At 40.9% G+C, this 22,232-nt stretch overlaps 1 protein-coding gene across 1 annotated transcript in view; it reads left to right on the top strand.

The window, feature by feature from the left end:
- The first annotated feature begins 7,675 nt into the window (after positions 1-7,675).
- LOC136447647 (SCO-spondin-like) overlaps positions 7,676-22,232 on the top strand; it is a 52,630-nt gene continuing 38,073 nt past the window's right edge. Inside the window, exons 1-10 of the mRNA XM_066446686.1 lie at positions 7,676-7,776; positions 8,609-8,821; positions 10,648-10,730; positions 12,236-12,325; positions 13,426-13,608; positions 14,892-15,067; positions 16,017-16,125; positions 16,826-16,984; positions 18,060-18,262; positions 21,840-21,999. Coding sequence (XP_066302783.1) covers positions 7,676-7,776; positions 8,609-8,821; positions 10,648-10,730; positions 12,236-12,325; positions 13,426-13,608; positions 14,892-15,067; positions 16,017-16,125; positions 16,826-16,984; positions 18,060-18,262; positions 21,840-21,999 — 1,477 coding nt within the window. The remainder of the gene's footprint in view (positions 7,777-8,608; positions 8,822-10,647; positions 10,731-12,235; positions 12,326-13,425; positions 13,609-14,891; positions 15,068-16,016; positions 16,126-16,825; positions 16,985-18,059; positions 18,263-21,839; positions 22,000-22,232) is intronic.

Here is a 22,232-nt window from a genome sequence, read left to right on the forward strand (position 1 = left end):
GCTCGGCTGACGTTCGCTGGTCACTGGAAGCTGCGCTTAAATTCAGCGAGGCCTCGGCGATGATTTTTGAACTCGCACAGCTTGTCAACAGGTTGTCCGTAACTCGCCCAAGCAACGGCCAGCGCTCGGGCAACGCTCGGGCAACATTCGGGCGGGCATCCGACGATTCTAGACCCGAGTTTTGGTCGGTCGGAGGTCGTCCGAGCTCTTCGGCCTCGTGCGAGCCTCGCACGGGCTTTGTACAACAATCGGACGACCGTCGTCAGTGTTCCGCCCGACTCATGAAAAATAAGGCGTGCTTCGGGCGAGCGTTGTACTGGTATCGATGGGCGGTTGGACGGGCTCCGGCCAAACTCCTTCATGTTTATGAATTAAAGGTAACGACAGTTTGCTTTATAACATAAGATGATAAATGATACTGTTATATTAACTAATAATAATAATATAAACTTGTCAAAGAATGCTGCCAAACTTTTCTAATGAAAGACAATTCAATTGCAAAGTTAAAGTTTCATTGAAAAAAATGATTATAAATAAAACGTGGACACCAAGGACAATACTTCCTGTTTCTTTTTTTTTTGTTTTTGGTTTGAATGTTTCAAAAAACTGAGACTAAAATAACACTTGACTTTTTGATTTTTTTTCCACACAAAATGACTAGTTCAAAGTTCACTGAGTCACTAAAAATATATGTTTGTCTGCCGAGGCACGCCCAGGCGTCGGTAGGTTTATCAACGGTCGGCCGAAGCTAGGACGGCGTTCGCACGAGCTTCGGTGACTTCCGTTTGGTGAAAATGTTTGGAGAGGGGTTAAACGACTGATCTGTTGACTTTGTGGCTCCTGCGCTAGTATTTTGATTGGTCTATAACAATTTTCAGTGTGCCCGCCCACTTCACTCATGCCCTACAGATTTCCCACAACTCAGAAAGTAAAGTTGGTCCAAATATGAGCTTGTTACCAGGTCAGTTGATTATGACTTCGTCCGTGTCAAAGAGATGGTACCGTCTTATGTAGGATTTATGATTATTAGTGTTCGACGGACGTCGCCCGAGCCCCGTTCAATTTGTAACGGGTGCACGGGGCAGGTTTTCAGCGAAAAATACGGTCGACGCTCGGGCGATTTTGAAATTCGGCGAGCGTCGGGAGATCGTCAAATTCGGCCGACTTTGTAGATCGTCCGAAGCTCGCCGAATTTCAAAATCGCCCGAGCGTCGACCGTATTTTCCAAAGAAAATCTCGCGCGAGGTCCGTGGAACACTAAAAACTAAAAATTCTCCATGAGATGGTACCATCTTTTGGACATGGACGAAGTCTGTATCGACTAACCTGGTAAAAGGCCAACATTTGGATCAACTTTTATTTCTAAAAATCGCCCGAAGCCCGCGTAATCGACAGGACGTCGGCCGTACTGAAAATGCACATTTGAAGCTCGCCAACACGTCGGCCGAGCTGAATGTCTTATTTGTGACGGGGGCTTTAGGACGGGACGTTAAGCCGTGGTCCACTGTTCATTGTGCTTTTCGGAAAGAGCTGGGGGAATTTCCCCGGTACAATGAACCTGTAACTGTACATAGCGTCTGTCTTCTCTGTCACGACCAGTGAAAAATTAGCTCGAGTGAACTAAAACTGGATCGAGATTACTTTCCTTTCAGTTGTATAAGTATCTATCTTGCAATATTGAAAGATAGGCCAGAAAATCTCCCGATTTCTCGCGTTATCTGGTGAAACAGGTTCACGAGAGTTCATCTGCTTTCTTTTGACAGTTAAAACGCTTTTTCTTATGTTCTGTCTCTGTATTTCTTTCAGACTTTAAATCATTAATGACACTTTATTTTCTGTCAACTATCTGTCATTAATGATTTAAAATTTGAAAGAAATACAGAGACAGAACATAAGAAAAAGAGTTTTAACTGTCAAAAGAAAGCAGATGAACTCTCATGAACCTGTTTCAAAGACAGAGATTTGATGACCGTATGTAAACTTATGTAAACCTTACAACATGTGTCACCCAATCTAGAACATGTGTCACCAAAGCTTATTCATGAGAGTAAACAAGACTAGTTAACAGATGTTAGGAAGAACAAAAGCCATTTTATTTTCCCTAAGGGCTCATCCTAACGAACAATAAGGCCAAACAGATTAGTGGAATCGAGCCGTTAATAAAGCTAGCTACCGAAATCAATAGTTAAAGCATCCAGAGCATTTTATTAGGCTTGAAAACTGGAAATAATCTAGTTGCTGTAATCTTTATGTAAATGACAATAAATGCCACTGTTTACCACATTTGCGTGCGAATTTCTTATCAAAAGTGCTCAAAATCGAAACAAAAATAAGCTACATGGTGATCTTTTAGTTTCACGCGCCTAGTGTAAATAGACTGACACCATAGCCCCACCCACCTCCGTCAAAACGTAGAAATGCAAAACTTAAACAAAAATATGCAAATATTCGCCGGACATGCAGTCACTCTCTCATTGGTCGAACCGCTAGTCAGGATCAGTCTACATGAGGGCTTGGATTTCTTAGGTTCGTTAACTAGGATGCAAAATCGACGGCGGGACAAAGTAGAAAACAACTTCTTCCCTGCAAACTTTACATAAACCCGCCACTATCCGGTGACCTTGCATTGAAGGTAGCCGTTATTTATGCTCAAATTTCCTTTGCCAAAATCGGTTAACTATACACCAATCCGTTTTTCACACAGACGACATTTTTGTACATGAACTTCTTATTCAGCACTCTGGATGAAAACAAGGAGGTTCAGATATTCAAATGGCCTTGATGAAAACGAGCATGGCTCGCCTCTGCAGATACAAATCTATTCGAAGTCAGGGACACCCAAATGCAACTTATGGCACCCCACGACGTTACCATATTCATGTATCCATACTATGTACGAGGGTGTTCCATTAAGTTTTGCCTTTTGCCTCATAACAGGCTCATTTGTTTCATCAAATGGGTTGAAATTTGGCACCAATGTAAAGGCACATATCGTCTTGGGACTGAACTATCTCAGTTTGTTGTTTAAATTTTCATGACAGACTGAGCTGATTTCAAGCTGACCACACCATGGTTAGTCCGTCGGAAGCAAGATTAGTTCCTCTCTGAGTTACTTACGATTACTGTAAGAAGCTGAAATTTAATAAGTTTAATGACGAATGTCTCTTTATGTGACATGCCAATTTTAATTTCTGAAATCTTAATAGTCATTGTTTTACAGCTGCTAGAATGGAGTGAGGTGTGATATTAGAGACGGTTGAATTCATAGCCGAACACGTAATCTGTTGATTAAAGGTTTTGTAGAGTACTTCTCAATCAATCAAGAGGAACGAAATTTCACTCAGTCATTAAGTGTTGAAATACCACAAATTATGATAAGTTTCGTTCCTCTTAAGTTATGGAAAAGTAGTCTACAGAAACCATTAATCAACATAATGGTTATTCAGGACCCTGACGACCGCTCTGAATTCAACTCAAACCTCACTCCACTCTAGAAACGAAAATAAAAAAACTGACTAGATTTTAGAGACGAAAATTAGCGTGTGGCTTCTAAAAGTATGGCTTTTGATACATGTGCAGTTTCAGTCTCCTACAATGGTTATAATTGAGTCAGAGCAATGTTTAATTATCCGCTAATTGAACCTCCCTTGTGCTGCTCTTTGCTTCCGACGGACTAACTAGGGTGTGGTCAGTTTAAAATAAGCTCAGTTTGTCATGTAAATTTAAACAACAAACTTAGATAGTTTAGTCCCAAGACGATATGTGCCTTTACATTGGTGCCAAATTTCAACTCATTTGATGAAAAAATAAGCCTGTTATGAAGCAAAAGGCAAAACTTAACGGAACACCCTCGTATAACGTTATCACAGTTGCCGGCCGGCCAGCCAATGGTACTTTTACGGGTACGGCATCGTCGGTTTAGTTTACCACTTCCAATACCACCAACCCAGTGTCATTTTAAGTTCATGTCAAGCTGATCAACTCGAGCTTCGAAAGACTGCTAGTGGTCGAAGCTGCAAAATACTTCAACATTATGCCGTCTATCAACAATCCCTGTATTGTAATATTCAAGATCGCCAACTATGACGCCGGTAGCTAGATTTGCTACATATTTACCCGTCAAGAGCAAAATGTCAGCATAGATTTATTGTGTAGAAAAATGATTTGTATTTGTGAGAAAGTAGTCCTTTTTTTCTTTTATACATGGCCCCCAAATAAAAAATGACGGCGCTGGTTATGACCGAGGATGACCCCAAATCGGGTGTTCTTAGGCGACGTGTCAAAATGACACCGGGTCACCCCGAACAATTGTATTTGATGACCGTATGTAGACTTATGTAAACCTTACAACATGTGTCACCCAAACTAGAACATGTGTCGCCCAAGCTTATTCATGAGAGTAAACAAGACTAGTTAACAGATGTGCAATAGAACAAAGGCCATATTATTTTCCCCAAGGGTTCATCCTAACGAACAATAGAGTCAAACAGATAAGTATAATTAGCCACAAAGGAATCGAGCCGTTAATAAAGTTTCCGAAATCAATATTCAAATCGTAACAGATTGAGGTGGCTGTAATGCTAGCGGAGGATTATATCACAATAGCAGTGATTGCGCTGTCGAGACGACCCGTGAAATGGCTAGACACGTCCCTCAAATATATATAAATCAGTTTTGGTTGATAGAAAATAGCGTTATTGTTGTTGTTTATCTTTCCATGATAATCTCGCTCACTCACTCACTCTCCCATAGCTTAGTCAGCCGTCGGGGCAGCATAACTTTCAGTGAAAGCTCTCCACTGCTGGCGGTCTTCCGCCAGTCTGGTCATCTGGTTGGCTGAATGACCGGTCCACTCCTTTAGGGCCCTGTCACACTTGAGCGTATAAACGTTGCGTGTGAGTTGTGTATGGACAAAATGCAATACGCAGCCGTACGCACAACAGTTGTGGAATTATTCGATTATTTTGACGAATGTGTGACTCACATTTCGTTATTCACATGTTAAATGTGCCTCACACATTTATCAAAATAATGGAAAACTATTTTTAACGAATAACTTGCGTATTAGCGTGATTTCGTTAATACCCCAAACTATCATACCTACTGGGCCATATTGTGCGTATGCCGGCTTACATAAAACTTACACAAATCGATCGAGATGCGTGTGATATGCGTATTGTGGGCACGGCGGCGTATGGATAAAATGCCAATGCGCAACTCACACGCAACGGCTATACGCACAAGTGTGACAGGGGCTATAGATCTGTGATCCACGACCGACGGGGACGTCCCCGCGGCCGCGCACCCTCCGCTTTTCCCTGAAGGATTGTGTATGCAAGAGTGCCTTTCGCCCTAGACACATGCCCGAACCACTGCAGTTTTTTATTCTTTTTAACTAAGGACAAGAATCTGTCAAGTGGGCCTTGCAGAGTGTGGATGCGTTTCTTGACTTCTTTTTTTTTGTGGTGTGTGATGTCCAGTGAACTCGTAGCAGTCTGCGATAACAGCGATAATGTCACAGTCGGCCTAAAAATGACTACTCTCCAAGCAGAGGTTGAGCTGGCTGTTTTTTACGTGTTCTAGGCGTTTTTGTCGGGCTTTCTACTTTGTCCCGTTTTCTTTTTGTCATCAGCCTAAACATGACAAGGTAGTAAGCCCAACCAGAACGTCTAAAACACGTCAAAAACAAGCCGGACCCACTCCTCTGCTTGGAGAGCAAAAAAAGACCACATTTCTTATATGTCAATTGGTCAAACAATACAGAGCGAATACATAGTACATTGAAATGATGGCGTCGCAATATTGATAAATCATCTTTCACAGCAAAAGTCAAATGTTCCTTTCACTGATGAAAACTATTGGACGATATCTGAGACGATACTTGTAAAAATATTGTCCAGTTGCATGGATTGAATTAAAATATTATCTTTCTTTCCTGGATGACTAAGGCTTCACAAACGTACTGCAAAAAGTCGATTGTACAACATTGAAAAGCCTGTATGCTGTTTATCTTCATTGTAAATAAATGCGTCACACACGGAAATTAAAGGAAAATGGTACACTCTCGAGAAAACAATAGACGCTAAGCCGTAGGATGGAGATTAAGACGTAATCCGGACTTTTCAAGACGTCTTATTTCCGTTCCTTTTCAGCTGTTACCATCAGTTTGATGTAAACACCGCATTAAGTTATTACCAAGACGTGAAAAGCTTGAATTGACGTAAAGCCAACGCCCCCGTGTATGAGGGAGCTTCAGGCATAAGCCTCAAACCTCTGCACGTAAAAGAACCCAGCACACTTATCGAAAAGAGTAGGGGTGACCCGGTGTGCTTGGCAAAAAACGCGAGCCGTAGCGAAGCTGCATTGCACTACCACTAGCTACTTGTAAAAAAATGCTTCACCATAATTGAAAATGCCTGCTTTACCTTTGTGTTTTATAAAGGGCTTATGCATATATTTCGTTAAAATATGGTAGAGAGAGACTGGTTTTATATAACGACAATTGCCAATTTTTTGTAAGGTTAAAGGAGTCCCAAACTCTAGAAGGGAGTGTTATTTTCCACTAGATTATGAATCAATGAATACATAACCAACCGACTTTTTCCAGAATTCCGATTGTGGTGAATTACACAAGGTGTGTTTTGTAAAATAATATGTAACTCACTAAACCCGTGCAGACCCTACCCATGTATACTCACTTCCTTCATCGTGAATATTTTTGGCATGGATGAGGGTGGTTAAGCACAATAAGAAGGCCATTTCTTAATAAGATATAAAAGAACACATCACAAGACAAATTTTTCTTAACCCCCTGACATTCTTTGTGTAACCCAACTTTTGTCATGCCTTGTCAGGTACATTGTACTCAGGCGTAGGCTGAGGTTGTTTAATTTAATTAATTAGAAAATAGATGATCACCTGGGGAATTTAGTAGAATACTCAATGCTTAATTTGATGCGTACGGGACTAGTGAGTACTTAATCGTACACTATAATAAGTATTCATTTTTACTTCCTAAAATTATCATCTATTGGAAAATAATTGCCTCCTCTGGAGTTTAGGACTCCTTTAAACACTGATTCGATTGCGTTTAATAATTTCCTTTTCTTGTCTTAGATAGTTGCGTCATTTTAGAGATAGAGTAGCGAAAGAAAATATTTTTCGTTCAGTTTTCTTGAGTGTATGCCGTGGGCGTCTCCCAATGGACTGATCATTAATCGCGGCCCAGATGAAACAAAACAACAGATGTCTCATTCACTGCGGGATCAATCCACTTAATTATTCTCTACGTAACGGATCAAACGGATCGACTTTGCGGTTAGCAAATCAGAAAGCTCACACATGTCGGATTAGTAACTTAATCCTTTAAAAGAAGATCTCCCTTGAGTAAGTTGTCAAACATTGCTATATGACGGATGAAGTTGAAAGCACAAAAAAGTGTTGCGGCTTCCATATCCCTCATTACGACGGGTACATTCTTATTTAGAGAGAAACAGACTTCAGACAGGAGCGACAAGTTGATATTTCTGGACAAGGCAACGAGAATAACTTGTAGGAAAACCGTGTAGATTTAGTTTCCTCTTAAAGGGGACACGATTTAAGTGTAGGAAAAGTTGTTTGTGGTTCTTTGGAAATTTTATCGCGCGTAGACGGAAAACTTTGCGCTCTAGGTATGATGTCGTGGAGACGAGAAAGAAGATTCTTAGCGTTCGTCTTAATTTGTGTCTTACTGCAAGTCATAGCTGGCTACACTGCAGTGGTAGCGCAGGATACAAGGTAAGTAGTATTTTCTACATTGTTTTACGTTCGACTAAGATATCGTACTTAGCATGGACAGTTTGACCGAGCCAGCGACGGTTGAGATTGTAGCCTATATCTATGTTTTGCTTGGGATGAATACATTATTGTATCAGCTAACTTCTTTTTTAACTTCTTGGAATGTAGTGCGAACAATTATAGCCAGTTTCCTTGTCGGGATGTGTAATCGTCAAATTCTTTCTTTCATAATATCAATGTTAGTCAATAGAAAAAAATCAAAGCAATTTTAACTCTAAAGTTGGAAACTTTAGATAATCTTGTTTAGGGCAGACAATAGTATGCATCATTTTAGGCATGTGTTACATGAGCATATCGCTTGAGCACAACACCTCTATGTAGTCTCCTCTCAATGTTTAGATACTATAAGGTAAATGAACTGCGAGAACGTAGTAGAAGCTAAAATCATACTTGTTGCAACAATCCTAACATATATGTTATAGGTCTATCTCACTTTGTGGACATTTTAAAGATTATAGTAAAAATTCTTGATCATGACATAATTGTTCCAGACTTGTGTTTAGGTGGAAAAAAGATATCTTCAAAACGACGGGAAAAATAATGTCATTTGTCGTATCTTTATATGTTCGTCGGTTTGAGTTACCGCGTACTTAAGCCAGCATATCTTAGGAGGATAGAAATGGATCGTTATATAATATTTGGTATGTGGGTAGGTCTTGAGAAGAAAAAGATCTAGGGTGATTTTGGGCCTCCTGGTGACTCTCCTTGTTACTGCATCAGAGCGTCCGGTTGTTTACTTTATGGACATGTTATGGTCTTGTTTCTTCGTCAGCGCAAGTCCACACTTCTGCAACGAAACAGTGACAACCACTGAGGAAGTAGTGATCACGAAGGAACAAGAAGACACGTGTCAGTGCGGTGACCTGTACTTAAGAGAGAATGACGGTTGGACGCTACAGTACGACAAGATGGTGACGTCATACGGCGGTCCGACCGGGGCCGCACAAGCTGTGGTCTCACAGAACGCAATCTGCTACATCTATAAGTAAGTGTTTGATTCTTTAAAGGCATCCAGAGCATTTTATGAGACTTGAAACTTAATAAAAAAACTCAAATTTCTAGTCATTCCTACACATAGTATGTTTCAATTACACTATACCATTATATATCGACATTGGTTTATTGATTTATTGCGATACCTTTTAGTCGAATTACGACGAATCTTCCAGGGTTCAACACACACAAAAAATATACAAACACAGACATATATACAGTGCAAGATTAAAAGGACATATATACATAATCATAACATATACAGATTGCTAACATAACTTACGAATAATCGGTGATAAACTGGTAGATGGCCTTCTTAAAGTGATATGGGACTGTCAATGATTTGATGTTAGATGGTAATGTATTCCAAAGATTGATGGCTCGATAGAGACATTAAAGGAGCAAAGATACGATGTCATTGTGTGGTGAGAACTGATAAAAATCCAAGCCCTGATAGACTGATCCCGACTGTCCATCACAATCAGTGGTTCGACCAATGAGAGAGTGACTGCATGTCCGTCAAATATTTGCATTTCTACGTTTTGACGGAGGTGGGCATGTATGGTATCTACAGTATTTACAGTAGGCGCGTGAAATTAAATGATGACCATTTTTGCGTCGTTTTTGCGCACTTTTGACAAGAAATCCGAACGCAAATGTGGCAAACAGTGGCATTAATTGTCAATTTCATGAATATTACTAATATTACGAATATAACTAAAATATTTCCAGTTTTCAAGTCTCATAAAATGCTCTGGGTGCCTTTAACACTCATACGACTGATACATTTTTGCGACGAATCTGGCCGTATGGGGTCCAAACGGACTAAAGGAAACTTTATAGTATAGCTTCTACAATAATGGGCCAATCTCGGTAAAAATGTATTAGAAGTTGTAAGACATGTACACAAACAAACTCATGGAAGGAATTTTTCTTCGACAAAAAATGTTGATATGGCACACATTTATATACACCAAAGGGAACCCATACGGTCGGATGTGGTTTAAAGTGTACTTTTTAAAAGTCTATATTAAAGTCATACATGTAGAAAGGGTGATTTAGATTAGTGTTGACGTTAGGCTATCGCAGAAATGTGTGAAATATATTGATGCCGTGGGGTCGTGTGGCGTAACGGCAGGGTGCACGGCCCAGAACCCAACGGTCCCGGGTTCGAATCCCCTGACGCCACCGATGTTGTGCCATTGGGAAAGGCACTTTACACGACTTTCCACACTTCACCTCTGGTTATTGTGGCACTGTGAAAAACTTGAGTTCAGTGCCACGTCGTTTTTGTCTGTCCAAAAGCGAAGTGGAAAAATATATATTGACAACATTAGTAAAAATGTATGTTTCGTCCACGTAAAAAAGAGAGATGGTTACGCTAACATTTTTACAGTTGTATGCTAGTAAGGCGTCTTTATACATTTCCTGTATTTTTTCGACACTGACGTTTTCGACGTTTGTACGTTAGTAAGGCGTCTATAGTAGAGTAGAAAAATTCATGCATTTCCTGTATTTTTCCGCCACCCCAAAGCTGGGAACGTTATAATTGTAAAAACCCAAAGGGGCGAGTACGCCGCTCCCGGGATTAGAACCCGCGTCAATCCCGATCCGCACTGCTTGGGAATTCAACACGCTAACCACTAAGCTTAAAGGTCCGGACCAGGTAGACTGGTCAGTTAGTGGAGGTTGATCCCCACTGTTACATAATATATGGCACTATGACGTTTTCAACGTTGTATGCTAGTAAGGCGTCTTAATTTATTTGATTAGAAAAATTAAATTCCTGATTTTTTCCCACCCCCTCCCCCTACCTAGGGCTGCGGTTACACAGCCAGTAGAAACGTTTCGGACTGTGGCGCAATGTTGTGATGGCTGGAGCGGTTCAAGCTGTGACATACGTAAGTCTGGGCGATTTTTCACACTAAAATTGACGATTTATATATACAAGATACAGGATAACTTTATTGGAAATCGCAGAGTTGCCACTGAATTAAAACCAATGTACAATCATATCAATTTATCAATCAACACATTTGAATAGATTCAGTACAATGCTTTGAATTTGATATCCAGTACATTAGTTCCCATTTTCCCCCTATGTGTCATTAAACTATACTGTAATTGCGAAAAAAGAGCAATACATTTTGTAGCACAATGTTGTGATGGCTGTAGCGGTGCACACTGTGATATACGTAAGTCTGAACAAATTTTCACTGTAGAATTGACGATTGATTGAGTATAATACTTTGAATTTAATATCCTGTCAAGTAGATTCCCCTCGTTTTCCTATTTCTCACTAAGATTATACTTCTGTAATTGCGAAAAAAGAGAAATACGTACATTTTGTAGCCACGATTTTGTGAGGGTTGGCGCGGTGCACGCTGTGATATACGTAAGTCTTTGCAATTTTTCACACTGAAATTGACGATTGAGTACAATACTTCTATAGTATAGTATATCTATAGAGCAGTTTCCCTTTTTCCCCATTTGTCACTAAAGCCCCCCTCTCACTGGACCCATGGCACGTTGGTGGCGTCGCTGCGTCTTAAACTGGATTTGTGATACCCTTCACTTTGAAATGGTAATGCCATGCAAAACGTACAAGTATGACTAAAAAGATAACAAAACACACAAAGCCTATAAAAATTGTCTTTTATTGAGAGCTCTGTCAAAGTCGCTCGGTCGCAGCCAGGTCGCCAACGCGCCGCGAATCCAGTGAGATATATGTTTAAGACTAAACTTATGAAATTGCAAAAAAGAGCAACATATTTGCAGCTAACGTTATCTCTGACGTGTGCCAAAGAATTTCTGTTTTTTTTGCCTCGTTTTCTTTTTACATTACTGCCATAATAGACTTACACACAAAAAGTTAGATATAGACACTACTGCAGATTGAAGTGGTCAACGGCATGTCATATCCATAAAAAAGGAAATAGCATAATAATGTGTTGTCCTTAGTGTTATCAAGGACATCATATAGGGCTGTTTTGTAAAGTTTGCGGTCACCGCATTTGTGTTTAAAGAATTGTAGTGTTACGGGTCAAACCATGAAGTGACAGCTGATATCGACTTCTACTTTACTTCTGAATACGATAACCTACATGATGGCACATGTATAGGTGTGCATGTAACCTTCATTAACATTAATCCATCGGGTTACATACATCCGCCACTTTGAAAAACAGTGGGTTCGAGAGATCTCTAGTGTAGCACCCCCAGGTATGCACAGTTTAGATATACAGGAGTGCTTTATACTAGGGGACGTTGGGTTAGAGATCTGTTTGGACGTATCTTTTCAGGGTGGCGGAATCATGTACCCTTGCGGAAATATGTTAGTAGATGTTAGACACATTCGTTACTTTACATACAATCATTATTTCAAGCATGAATCGTTGATTTTCAGCCGTGTGCCAACAACAGTGTCTGTACCTGGGAACGTGCATTGCCCCAGACACGTGCGAATGTCTACCTGGGTACCATGGGGACGACTGCAGTAAGTGACGTCACCATGTACCGTTATTTATAAATATTACGTCACATCATTCAAAACTGTTTAAAAGCTTCGAAAACGCAAGTTTTGAATGATGTATCCACAGTGACTTGATTTTAACATTGGTTTTACAAATTACATGATCTAGTGTTGGCTTAAAATTGAGATATTTATTTCACATCAATAGTAAAAAATACGACGTATGCCAAAATCTAATTCTATGAGATACTGAATACTCCATACGAGACTACGTGGTATGGAACGAGACTTTGAGCAGTCTTTGGATTGGTAGAATTGCTAACACTTGGGTAGTTTCTTATGTACTATGATAAATATTGCACATGCTACATGTGAATGTTGAAAATAAAGCAGTATCTACAAGCTATATGTCAGCGTAATGCTAGGGTCACATTTCCAATCCGGGGCCCGGCCGGACAGTCTTTGGGAACCTAAAGTATGATATAAAAGACAACAAAAAAACAAAACGTACCTAAAATTATCTAAGAGCATATCTTGTGCAAATTTACATTTACATACGATCCAATATTAGAAACATACGATCCTTACGGAATACATACGATCCATTACGCAGAAACATGCGATCCGTACGGAATGAATACGATTGATTACGCGGAATACATACGATCCTTAATAATTTGCTGGCCATCGCGCCAGCACCGAATCTAGCTTTGTCAGGTCCTCTTAGTTGGTCTAAGCCTACATCAGTCTTAATTTAGAGCAGCTTGAGATTTTTAGACTTTAGCCGGATGGGATACGCCATTATTAAGCTCAAGATATCGTACGAAGAACTGGTTATCCCGAGTCCGCCATATTGAATTTGCCTCCGGTGTCACGTGATCCAGGCAAATTTCTCAAAATTAGTAAGGATCGTATGTATTCCGTAAGGATCGTATGTATTCCGTAAGGATCGTATGTATTCCGTAAGGATTGTATGTTTCTGTGTAATGGATCGTATTTGTTCCGTAAGGATCGTATGTTTATAGTAATGGATCGTATGTATTCTGTAAAATTCGTATGTATTCCGTAAAATTCGTATGAATTCTTTGACACCCCTGGTGAACTGAGTTATTTCTGTTCCACAGGTATCCCGTTGTTGGGTTACTGCTACACGACCGACGCCTGTACTATGGACACGTTCACACAGACGTACCAAACCGCCCAGGTGGACTACAACAACTGCTGTTACCAGACTGACGCCGTGGCGTGGGGGCCGCTGGGGCAGTGTTACCCGTGTCAGACCTCACACCTGACGAACTTCTACAGTGGTAGGTGCTCATGTATCCTCTCTCTCTCTCTCTCTCTCTCTCTCTCTCTCTCTCTCTCTCTCTCTCTCTCTCTCTCTCTCTCTCTCTCTCTCTCTCTCACTCTCTCTCTTTCAGTCATTCATTCTTTCTTTCTTTCTTTCTTTCTTTATCTATCTATCTATCTATCTATCTATCTATCTATCTATCTATCTATCTATCAATCTATCTATCTATCTATCTATCTATCTATCTATCCATCTATCCATCCATCCATCCATCCATCCATCCATCCATCTATCTATCTATCTATCTATATATATATATATATATGTATGAATATATATAGAACTATGTATTCCAAACTCTTTATGTATCAACCTACAGTATAGTAGGTGCTTTCTTGTGTACATGTGTGATTCCTAACTCTAGACAATATCCATGTAACTCTATCTAACGTTATATCAAACTATATGTTTGTATCAGGCTCTATTTGAAACTCCACGGATTTGAAATAACGTTGGATTATAGAGGCCTGCCACAAATTTAATGTGCTATATGCGATGACAAAATTTCTCATAATAGTTTGGTCGCAAAATAATGCAAAAAAATGTAACTAATATCATGTCTCTTACAGATCAATTCAACAATATTCTGCCGACATCGATGTCAGGTTAGACCACAAACAAGCATTTACACGAATTCTATTATTTCCTTTTTTTTTTTTATCTAGACATATTAGTTATGCTTGGCCCGATCTTTGACTTTGTCTTCTAAATACTGAGGGTTTTGATACTTTACGTGGATGGATTTTGATGAGGGCCCTTTTAGTAACACATTTGTTCTTTTATTTCTACTGTAACTGATAAACAAGTACAAACAATTTTGAACTAATGTAATTGTTTGTTAACTAATTTTGTATAAACTTTCAATATTTTTGGTTAACGTTATGAGCTGTATTTGGTCCAGTGTGACAAAAATGTACAACAAAGATCTTCATGCATTCACTATATGTATGCATCAAACTCTATATATTATAAAGGAAGTAAAATAGACATTGCTGTTAAGTGTTATCCAAAGTGTTACTATGTTAAAACTAGGTAGAGATCGCAACTCACACACGTATACGAACGCACGTGTTGTATTGACAGAACTCAAGAACATTCTGTACAGAGAAGAAAACTACATCCGGGGTCTTGGCCCCTGGTACCTAGTGCGCAGGTGCGCGATACAAAAGGCGGGAAAACTACTAGATAAACAAACTAAGCATAGCGATGCCATAATTTCTGATGATGATTTTATTCCAGCTGTCATGGCCTACAAGACGTGTGTGACATGGGCCGGGCACCACTTCCGGTCGTTCGACGGGCGGAGCTTTTCGTTCCGCGGGCCGTGTCCGTACAGCCTATCGCAGGACACGGATGGGCTCTGGCACATCATCGCGCAGAACATCAACTGTGACATCCATCAGACATGCACCAAGGTACAGACGTTTGGTAAAAAATAGATAACGAAAGAAAACATGGACTGTTGTAATGTGAATAGTTTCATCAGGTTGGAAGTCACTGGATAACACTTCTTTATTCACAGTCAAGTGTATTATTCCATCCGTCGTTCCGGTGACCAACCGTCACTTTCTTCAGGGCAATGCACTAGACTCTACCAGTCTCCACGGGTCGCTGGGAAAATAGTAGAAATTGGCCAAATAGAGTCAACTGTATGAAGGGAGTCGGCTATGGAGATAGGGAATGTTACCCTCCATGGCCAAAGTCTCCCTGCAAATGTTCTCTCTATAGCCGACGCGGTTAGTCTGGTAGCGACTAGCAATGCACTGCGGTTTTTTACGTTTGGAACCGCATGTGTTGGCAGCGACACCTAGATGTAGTACAAAATAGAACCAGTCAGCATTGCCCCGAGCTAGGAATGTGACGGATGGTCACCGAAACGTTGGCTTGAATATAACACTTGGTTCTGCACAAGAAACTTTGTTATCCATGGACTTCTATATCAGGTTTAAACTATAATTTCTAACACAATGAAAGAATGGGACGTACTCACATTCTCGAGTAAACTGCTCCAGTCTTAGTCTAGGAATGGGCTACTGAAAAGGCACAGTCAACAACCATCCTTGAAAAAGTAAACAGGATTAAGCATTTGGGAGCTGGGACAGCATTCTAAACACCACGTTGACTCTTATGTATATACGTTAACAATTTACGTTTGGGACCGCATCTGTAAGCAGCGACACCTATCGCTGCAGTGCAATGTGAACCAGTCAGAATTGCTCGGAGGAAGGTGACAAATGGTCACCGAAAACTCGGTGTGAATGAAAAACTTGTGTTCAAAGAATTCTATTGTCCAGGGTTAAGCATTTAAGCAGTGCCTATGGCTTTTTACTTGTTTTTGATAAATGCGTCGTTGTCGTTTTGCAGGCCCTCCACATCCGCGTTGGTAACGACCACCTGCATGCCGTCGGGAACACCATCACTTTTAACGGGGAGGATCTCAACATCAGCCCTGACAGCACCGTCTCCAGAAACGGTAAATGTTTGGATTATGAAGTTCAACAATAACAATTGGAGTGACAGTATTATTGATCTTGATATCAAATTATATTAATATGAAACATTTTTGTGTGCCGAGAAGCTGAAATCATCAGTTTTCCTGACCTAGCATTCCTAGAACCTTATACTACTAAGTCACGTATTTATCAACCAGGAACAAACTACAGGGACTGATATCAAGGAAGAAAATGTACTTAAAAATCTCTATAGAGAGGATGTGCCATACAAAATGTAGTTAGTGTAATCTAGCCCGATCCTGTGTTAATGTAGATTTTGTACATAAGTTACAGATGTATATGTAACTAGATTTAAAGTTAAAGTCCTCCCGCGCCACTTGGTGGAGCCTATGTCGGCGCCCATCTTATCACAATTCGCTGCCCTTGGGCCACACAACTTTGTGCAAGTCTCTGCAGCAGTGGGCTAGTTCGCTGGTAATGATGTGTGTGTTTAACTTCTATACTCTTTCCCAAATGTTAAGTGCTGAGCAGAGAAAGCAGCATGAGCATGTACCATTTTTACCAGATGTAACTAGCTTCTAGTTATTTACTGTCTGTATACCTTCGCTATAGGTGACCATTTCGACATTTCTTTTTACTTTATTCAAATAATCAAACATGAGTATCTTTACCAACTAGTATCAGCCTTTTTTATGGTCCGAATATGTTTATTGTTTCCAGGAATCACGCTGAAGCACCTGGGTGACTTCGTGTTCCTTGAGACGACTCTGGGCATGCGCCTGAAGTGGGACACGGAGACGGCCGTGTACATCACCGTGGTGTCAGACTACATGTACAAAACACGCGGACTGTGCGGGGTCTACGACTACAATACCGACAGTAAGCGCATGGGGGCGATTATGTACACATTAGCTTGTTGTTCATGTAAATTTCATTCATTCATTCATACTATTCTACTCAGCTATTCTAGCTGTGCATCACCGTGGTGTCAGACTACATGTACAAAACAGGCGGGCTCTGCGGCGTCTATGACTACAATACCGACAGTAAGCGCATGGGGGCGATTATGTACACGTTAGCTGTATGTCCATACGATTCTACTGAGCTAGGCTAGCTGTGCATCACCGTGGTGTCAGAGTACATGTACCAAAAACGCGGACTGTGCGGGGTCTACGACTACAATACCGACAGTAAGCGCATGGGGGCGATTATGTACACATTAGCTGTATGTCCATACGATTCTACTGAGCTAGGCTAGCTGTGCATCACCGTGGTGTCAGAGTACATGTACAAAAAACGCGGACTGTGCGGGGTCTACGACTACAATACCGACAGTAAGCGCATGGGGGCGATTATGTACACATTAGCTTGTTGTTCATGTAAATTTCATTCATTCATTCATACTATTCTACTGAGCTATTCTAGCTGTACATCACCGTGGTGTCAGAGTACATGCACAAAACATTGTGCAAGTCATGTCTATATTTGTTTTGTTTTGATCGTTCTTAACCAGTTCTTGTCCTCTACCATGCTCCACGAGTCACTAGAAAAAGTAGAAATTGCCAAATTAGACAGATAACATGCCATAGGAGTTAGCCAGCTGGTAGATACAGTTTGCGAGCCTGGTCGAGGCTAGGTAGGTAGGTAGTCGACGTGGTTGTCGTCGGGGTTATATCGCCCCTTGCGGGGTGACATGCCCTTTCGTTGGCTGATACAAGACAGGGATGTGCCAGGTCTCCCGTTCGGGTGAATGATGTAAATCACCGTATGGCTGATACGAGATGGAGGTTCGCCAGGCCTCCATTCGGGTGATTTGTAGTGAATCACTAACTCCAGACAGAAGGATTTGGACCATCACACACCGGAGCATGCCCCTACTCTTTTTCTAAAGGTGTGGTGGGTCGAGGCTAACCAGTTCTCTAAAATCCCAATTTCTGCTTTATCATCTATCTAGACGACTTTATGACACCCGCCGGGACGCAGGCTCCGTACGCCGCCATCTTCGGTAACTCGTGGAAGATGGACGAGATAGGAGAGTCCTGTCCGGACGTGGCGCAGCTTCCGCACCCCTGCGACGCCTCCCCGGACATCAGGGCAGAGGCAGAGAACAGATGCGGCAAGATTCACCAGTACCCGTTCGACCAGTGTCATTCCACGGTAAGAATCTTCCAAATGATAGTCCGTTTTTTTAAGAAATTTGCTTGAGTTTGTCTGTGTCCAATCTTATGTAGCTTTTCTGTGGCGCTGTAATATAGAAAGTTTATTGCAAATTCCTGCCCGTAGGCTAATTCCAAGTACATGTACATGTATACGTAACACAGAGTGGACGGACAGATAATGGTGAACAATATAACATATGACTACTCTAGTCTTAACTACTTACACTAAGTTCTAGCTTATTGGGTTCGGCTTCTTTTTGCGAGACAGTGGAAGACGAATGATCCCACTTTTTCTGTAATGTGTGGGTTTTGTGATGTTAAGAGGAGAATAGTTTTCGTCTGAAAACATGGAGAAACTAGAGTTCCACGACCTCATACCTTCGCCGACTGATGTTAGCCTTTTCGAGTGAATGCTTATCACTCAGTATGTAAATAAGGTCCTCGATTGCATGAATTTCAAGTGATCCTTTTCTCTACACAAAACACAGCATTAAAGTAAAATCTTAGAAAAGAGGGCCATTGTAGCATTTCCTCATATATCATGTAAATGAGGCCATCATGATTTATGTCTGATAACGTCCACATTTGATTATCTCCCAAACGCCACAAGAATGAAATCCCATCATTTACCACTCTGGAATTATAGTATTTTGTCATCAATTATGCAAATTAGGTATTCGTTTGCATAATTGATATCTATCAATATTCCTCTCTTTCTCAGTTACATGTCACGTGTTTGACTACAATGGAATGCAAGGGTTTGTATACTTTTTCACATCACAGATCCTGATTTGCATGATTCTTATACGATCATGTTAATCATCACTCAAACTATGTACATCCCTACAAATCATGACGATCTGTCATCACCTTCTTGAGTTACTAGTATTCTCTTTCAAAGTTTAAAACAAACCCATACCTATACCTACACGAGTTCTCCCAAGAGTTATAAAAATAATCACTGTAAGAATATTTTTGCTTAATTGGTATCATAACTTTTATCTTTACTACAGAAAATAAGGCAATTTGTTGGCAATGTATTTGCTTCAATTATGCCCTTATTTTCATAGTCGACATATCAATCAGTTTTTATCAAACCTATACCTTCCAACAGGGAGAGCGTTAGATCGTAAGGCTGCTGTGTTTTTAAATGCCCGTGTGACCTCCCTGACCCCAAAACAGAGCCCTGCACCAGGCAAGTAAAGTATCACATGTGTCCTCCAGGAACGTCTCACAGGGAGCCCGCTCCGTAAACTAGGTCACCTGTCAGTGCAATTTAACCTGGATATATAGACTTAAAAATAGCAAATTGAAAGGGAATTGTAGACATTTCCTTATAAATTATGTTAATGAGGCTTTGTCATGCATGATTTTTGTCTGATATTGTTCACCTTTACTTAGCTTCCTAATGATACAAGAATGAAATTACAATCATTTACTATTGTGGTATTTTCAATTAGTATTTTCTCATTAATTATGCAAAATAGGTAGCTATTAGCATTATTGGTATCTATCGATACCTCTCTCTTTTTCAGCTATATATGTCACATGTTTGAGAGTCCTATTTTGAAAGGCAGCAGATTTATAAACTCTCCTTGCTAATTATGCAAATTAGCTCCTGATTTGCATAATGAATATTCAATTATGTAAATCATTAATCGAGTTATCTACATACCATAAATCAAGACGATCCGTTGACCATAAGTCTAGTTATTCATGTCCAAAGGTCAAAACAAATAAATTAAAAACACCCGCTGCAGCTCCAAACAAGCCGCTAGAGGGCCCAAACGTGCACAACTTACTTCATGTGGTATGGACTATCTACCACACAAAAATCATGACCGTAGCACTTGCAGAAAATTCGACCTCAAACTTTGAAGCTACACTGCAGTACCCAAAGTACCCGCTAGGAGGCCCATCATCGAACTTGACCTTCCCCTTTAATAAATCTACCTATTCACTAAATATCATGCACAACCATCAACAGCTTCTCGAGTTATCCTGTCAACAAACAAATACGCATACATAAACAGCCCACTGCAGTACCGCAGGAAAATGCCAGGTGACCCATTTTTGAACTTGAGCTTTGTTTTCACAATCTCTACGTACCCATTAAAAATCATGCAGATCCATCATCAATACGTCGAGTTATGTTGTCTACATACAAACACACTAACAAAAAAAGTCCACTGGAGCACTTTAGGAAAACGCCAGGTTAACCATTTTCGAACTTGACCTTTGTTCCCACAACCGCCACTTATCTACCAAAAATCAGCAAGATCCGTCAAAGTTCTCTCGACTTATGATCTCGACATACATACGGACCCACTTTACAGCTGGCGTAACTGATAACATTACCTTACCGCGAATGCATACATTCCCGGCGAAGGTAATTAGGATGGAAAATGGTGGCGTCTTTAAACAGCTCATTTCTTTCTTGGTCGTAGAATGGGCAGCTTGACATAAAATGTGTTTCGTCTTCCACCTTGTTTGACATACAGTATTTACAATATAAGTCATTGTACTTCAGTGCAGCGCCACTATGCCCATGTTTTTTTTGGTACCATGCTTCTATCAAAAAACGATCAGGTTGCTCTTCTGGCGTGAAAGGAAAAGACACGAACTGACGAAGGCCCATGCCATCTTCCGTCGCAACTCGAAGTCTCGCGATGTCTCGCGTGGTCAAACCAAATATGGAGACCTGGGCGTGAATAATTACTGCTAGCGGTCCTGTCAATCACCATGATTGACTGCACCATTGCACCAATCAGCACACATGGCCGCACCGGAAGGAGCGCATTTTGGATATCAAAAATGTCTTCAAATGGCGACACTTTTGCTGGGCGACACTTCTGGCTAGCACAGCCTATCCTAACCATGTCGTCGCTGGCTAAGAAATGGTTTTCATTGGCGTCAAGTCTTTTTGCGTAAACGACGAAAGTTAATTGCCGTTATTGGCCTTCGTAAAAAAACACAGATCATTTGACTTAAACGCAGTCGTAGTGAAAACCTAGTACTAACTCACTCACTCGCACTCTCTCCCATAGCTTAGTACTCGTATGCGGTATATTGTCAGTGGTGAAAGCTAGTCAAACGTATTTCAGCCGCATCTTGGCAATCATGTAGTGTCTAGGTCTATCTGAGGTTTGCAATAGACAGGAACTGCGGAAAAGTAGCCGAAATTCACAATTTTACTAGCCGATATCGAGTCTAAGTGTCCACAACAATATCATCTACTTGTGCCATGCAAATACATCGATGGATTTCACCGAGGAGGAGAACATCTCGCCGCAGAAGATGACTCAACGCTGGTTTCTATTGGGGACGCCATGGTTTACCCTTACCGCGGCCGTGGGCTTACCGGGTGTTTACTTTTCCCGCGCTCGAACCACGCGCGCTCGCGCTAGTTTCAAAATGGCCGCGGTATTTGGAAAGGGGTCTATTGAAGAGCATCAAGTTGTACATTTTTTGTGTCGCAGTTACAAACTGTAGAAGAAACCCTTGCTAAAGGTCTTCACCACAAAAACTTAGGTTTAACAACTGATATTGTTTTTCTCTTCCATATCTTATTACAGGTTGAGCCTGATGAGTACTATGACTCGTGTTTGTACGGGTACTGTCTGTGGCAGGACCCTGACAGCAGGGAGCTGTCCATGTGCACCAGTCTCACCGCCTACTCTCGGGAGTGTGCGCAGGAACACATCATCATCTCCTGGAGGGGAGAGGATTTCTGTGGTACGTTGGGATACAAAAACATGAAAACTTTATTGTTTTATTTCAATATATCACAATTTGATATGGAGCTGGCAAAGCAGGTTCATAAGAGGAGTAATCCCATAGCGTTTTTGAGGGGTTGTTGGAATTAGCTGTCCGGTCCGATTGGCGGAAACAGCTGTCCGGTCCGATTTCGGGGTGGAAAAAGCTGTCTGAGTACTTCCGTGTGTGGTTGCGCCCCCTAGCAGAAATTA

Source organism: Branchiostoma lanceolatum, chromosome 13 (assembly GCF_035083965.1).
Source record: "Branchiostoma lanceolatum isolate klBraLanc5 chromosome 13, klBraLanc5.hap2, whole genome shotgun sequence".
NCBI classification, from domain to species: Eukaryota; Metazoa; Chordata; class Leptocardii; order Amphioxiformes; family Branchiostomatidae; genus Branchiostoma; species Branchiostoma lanceolatum.